The sequence below is a fragment of the Triticum aestivum genome, chromosome 1D (assembly GCF_018294505.1).
Source record: "Triticum aestivum cultivar Chinese Spring chromosome 1D, IWGSC CS RefSeq v2.1, whole genome shotgun sequence".
In the NCBI taxonomy this organism is placed as follows: Eukaryota; Viridiplantae; Streptophyta; class Magnoliopsida; order Poales; family Poaceae; genus Triticum; species Triticum aestivum.
In genome coordinates, this window is record NC_057796.1 from 171,651,232 (window position 1) to 171,655,170 (window position 3,939).

The window sequence follows — 3,939 nt, forward strand, 5'->3', positions numbered from 1 at the left end:
GATCACTGAATATGATATGTTTGATTCCTTGCAATAGTTTTGCGATATACAGATGGTAATATGTGGTAGGTACTAGTAAACGATTGTGGTTAGTAAGAATATTAATGTTAATGTTTGTGATTCCCGAAGCATGCACGTATAGTCTCTCGTTATGCTATGAAGTTGGAGCCTGATTTATTATTGATTGTCTTCCTTATGAGTGGCGGTCGGGGACGAGCGAAGGTCTTTTCCTACCAATCTATCCCCTAGGGGTATGCGTAGTAGTACTTTGCTTTGAGGGCTAATAAACTTTTGCAATAAGTATATGAGTTCTTTATGACTAATATGAGTCAATGGATTATACGCACTCTTATCTTTTCGCAATTTGCTAGCCTCTATGGTACCGTGCATTGCCCTTTCTCACATCGAGACGTGGTGCAAACTTCACAGGTGCATCCAAACCCCGTGATATGATACACTCTATCACACATAAGCTTATTATATCTTTCTCAAAACAGCCACCATACCTACCTATTATGACTTTTCCATGGCCATTCCGAGATATATTGCCATGCAACTTCCACTGCTTCCGTTTGATGACTTGAGCATTCATTGTCATATTGCTTGCATGATCATATAGCTGACATAGTAGTTGTGGCACATCCATCGTTTATCCATTTTCATACATATTACGCTAGATCATTGCACATCCTGGTACATTGTCAGAGGCATTCATATAGAGTCATATTTTATCATAGGTATCGAGTTGTAATTTTTATTTCTTTTGAGTTATAAGTAAATAGAAGTGTGATGATCATTATTCATTTTTAAAGCGGTGTTCCAGTGAGAAAAAGATGATGAAGACTACGATTCCCTCACAAGTCAGGATGATGCTTCGGACAATAAGAAAATATATATAGTAGCACCAGGATCAGAATAGTTATTACGATGACGATCGACCCTATATAGGCCCGATTAGGTGTTCCCGAACTAAAAAACAACCCGACCCACCCGCCTCCTTCACAACTCCCCGACCCACCCGCTGCCCAGCTCCTATCCCACGAGCTTCTCCTGATCCCGTGGTCTTCCCCACCTCCTCCCGATCCCGCCGCCACCCCCGCCTCCTCCGGCGCGCCGCCGTCCCCGCCTCCGCCCACACCTCCCTCCGGCGCGCCGCCGTCCCCGCCTCCTCCAGGCTCGCCTCCGCCCACGCCTCCCTCCGGCGCGCCGCCGTCCCCGCCTCCTCCCGGCTCATCTCCGTCCCTGCCTCCTTTCACCGCCGCACTAAGGTTCCCCGGCCCCCTCCACCCGCCGTCGCCACCTCTCCTCTCCCTCCCAGCACGTCACCGCCGGCCCGCACCTCCTCCCCCTTCCAGCGGACCACCGGCAGCCGCACCCTTCCACTTCCCAACATCCTCCGGCGATGCGCCGGCCCTTCCCGTCCCGAACCCCGCCTCCTACGCTGCGCCGCCACGCAACCGCAGCCCGAGCCCCGCCTCCGCCACCGCGCCGCCATGCATCCGTTCCTCCTCCGTTGGATATGTGTTGCCGCCTTTTCCCTGAATCCTTGATGCCACCAATCGACGTGTTGACAACCACGCGCCAGGAGAACCCAGCGCCGCCGGCCATGGCGGAGGAGGAGGGGACACAGCAGCTTCCGTTCGTGCGGGAGACGGTCCTCAAGAAGAGGAAGGACAACGAGGAGTGGGCCACCAAGAACCGGGAGCGCAAGGCGGCCAAGATGCAGCACCGCCGCCACGACGCCAAGTGCGCCATCAAGCACCCCGAGGTCTTCGTCAAGGAGTTCCGCAACAAGGAGCTCGACTTCCTGCGGATGCGGACGCGCCTCAAGGTCCGGAATCTGCGCCCCGCCGAGGCCATCGACGCCAAGCTTCTCTTCGCCATCCACATCCCAGGGGCAGTGCCTACCTAAACCTAAAGCATCCATCTCTCTGACTTGCTGGTGGTACCTCGCGATTAACATCAAACTCTTCATGTCTGATTGCAGCACTGCTGACTTGCACCCGCAAAATCGGGAAGATCTTGGCAAGGCTGCAGCTGAAAAAGGTCCTCACCGGTGTCTTCCTCAAGGCCACCGAGGCAAACCTCAAGAGGCTTGCTACTGTTGGACCGTTCGTCACCTATGGGTAACTGACTGAATGGAAATATCTTCTCCATTGGTGTGGCTTGTTTCGCCAGTTTTGTACTAGTAGTTTACAGTGATTGAATGTTGTTAATTGGTGTCACAGTAGGTTCCCCAATTTGAAGAATGTGAAGGAGCTTATTTACAAGAAGGGTCGCGGATATTTCGACAAGGAGCCTTTCCCCCTTACCAGCAATGATCTAATCGAGAAGGTATAATTTCTGTGACATCTTCTGGAGAATGAGGTTCAGGCATTCGATTTAAGTAAAGCTTTGGCATGACTACGGCAGCCTAGTAATTGGCATAGGAAGTAATCAGCTAGGCGTGTCAGTGATCTGTACCTGTTAGCTTTCTTTAGCGAGTTCTACAATCGCTAAGAAACCTGAATACCTTCAGGGTTCAATTCTGGACCAATAATATGTTGTCGCATTTTCCCTGGATCCTTGATGTTGCCAGGCATTTAACTATTTTGGCGTCTGAAAACTGATGATGTTGCTGCAGCGCTAGTACAACACCTTTCTTTTCATTTTTTTCCTTGATTTTGTGTCTCCCCACTCCGCACAATGTTCCTCTTTCTCTATCAGATTGAACAAAAATGCATGTGTGCGCATACTCGAACTTCAGAGAACCTGAACTCTCTCTTAATCGTTGTGGATGTTTTTTTGTGCAGAGGCAGGAGGAAGAAAAGACAGCAATCAACACACACGTTCTGAACAAAAATGTTGTTTTGGCTTCCTTACTACGGCAATGTGAGAGACTTATAAAAATGAGGAAGTTCAACCTTATCTTTGTGAAGGTTCAGTGAGTGTACCAGTAGCAGGAATTCGCAGACTGCAAAAAAGAAAATCTTTCAAAAAAAACAACACACCTTGGGTGGGGGTCTGTTTGCTGCTGGAGCTCATATTTGTGTTTTTCGTGCAGTGTTTTCAGGTGCATCGGAAGGTGTTATGACAATCTCCGCTGTTTCTACACCGGACGCCGGTCCGCCACATCTCAACTAGCATCTACTACTACATGTTGTACTAGGCATGCTCTATTTCTTAAGCTCAAAAGTTTGATTTTGCCATGCTTTCCGTTTCAGGGCAAATGTGTTGTGCTGGGCAGCAAGGATTTGGGATCTGTTGCTTCTCGATGTGCGGTCTCATACCATTGAACTTGATTGCTCAGGCCTCTATGATACTACGATCTCTGTTTGCAATTTGCTTCTTGTAATACTACTGCGGATTCAGATTGGGTTGTATTATTTCCAATTGTATTCTTCTGAGCTTGTGTTTTAATTGAAAAAAATGTGCGTGTGAGCAAGAGAAAAAGAATATTTTCAAAAGAAGTTCGTGTATCACTTCCCTAAGAGTTCTTGTATTACTCCCTAGAGAATTCAAGTATTGCTATCCAGTTTGTGCACACATAATTCTCTTTCCTGTATGTGTATGTTTTCGAAACTACAATGATCAAAAAAAAACTAGATGTAACCAATCTAAAAAGTTTAGTAATTGCTACTATTTGTTGCGATGTCTAAAAGAGAATTGAGTTTTCGTTGAAATTCAAATAAATAAATATGAGTGGTTATATGTTAAAATAAATAATTGAAAAAGCCCCAAGGAGTCCAAATTTTAGAAAAGTAGCAGTTCGATGTTTGTATAAAATTTAGACTGTTCTCATTATGAAAGAGTGAATACAAGAAGTTAAAAAAAACAAGAAATTTGTATTTTAAAAATAGAGGAGTTCAAAAATCTTTAAAAGGATTTACGCCGTTTTTAAATTAAAAAACTCTAGAAGTACTAATTTAAATAACGGTCTGGTTCAATAATTATTACAAA

At 46.1% G+C, this 3,939-nt stretch overlaps 1 protein-coding gene across 2 annotated transcripts; it reads left to right on the forward strand.

Annotated features, from left to right (window-relative positions):
* The first annotated feature begins 1,002 nt into the window (after window positions 1–1,002).
* Window positions 1,003–3,461, forward strand: LOC123180864 (60S ribosomal protein L7-B). 2 transcript variants are annotated; one of them, XM_044593035.1, is made up of 6 exons: window positions 1,004–1,831; window positions 2,020–2,126; window positions 2,229–2,334; window positions 2,793–2,871; window positions 3,044–3,103; window positions 3,204–3,461. In XM_044593035.1, exons 1-6 carry the CDS (start codon window positions 1,403–1,405, stop codon window positions 3,332–3,334), a joined length of 912 nt encoding a protein of 303 aa, XP_044448970.1. In that variant the 5' UTR covers window positions 1,004–1,402; the 3' UTR covers window positions 3,335–3,461. The 2 variants fall into 2 exon arrangements, 1 of the variants encoding a protein (XP_044448970.1); XR_006491329.1 differs by having other exon boundaries at window positions 1,003–2,126; window positions 2,232–2,334; window positions 2,793–3,103.
* The last annotated feature ends 478 nt before the right edge of the window (window positions 3,462–3,939 follow it).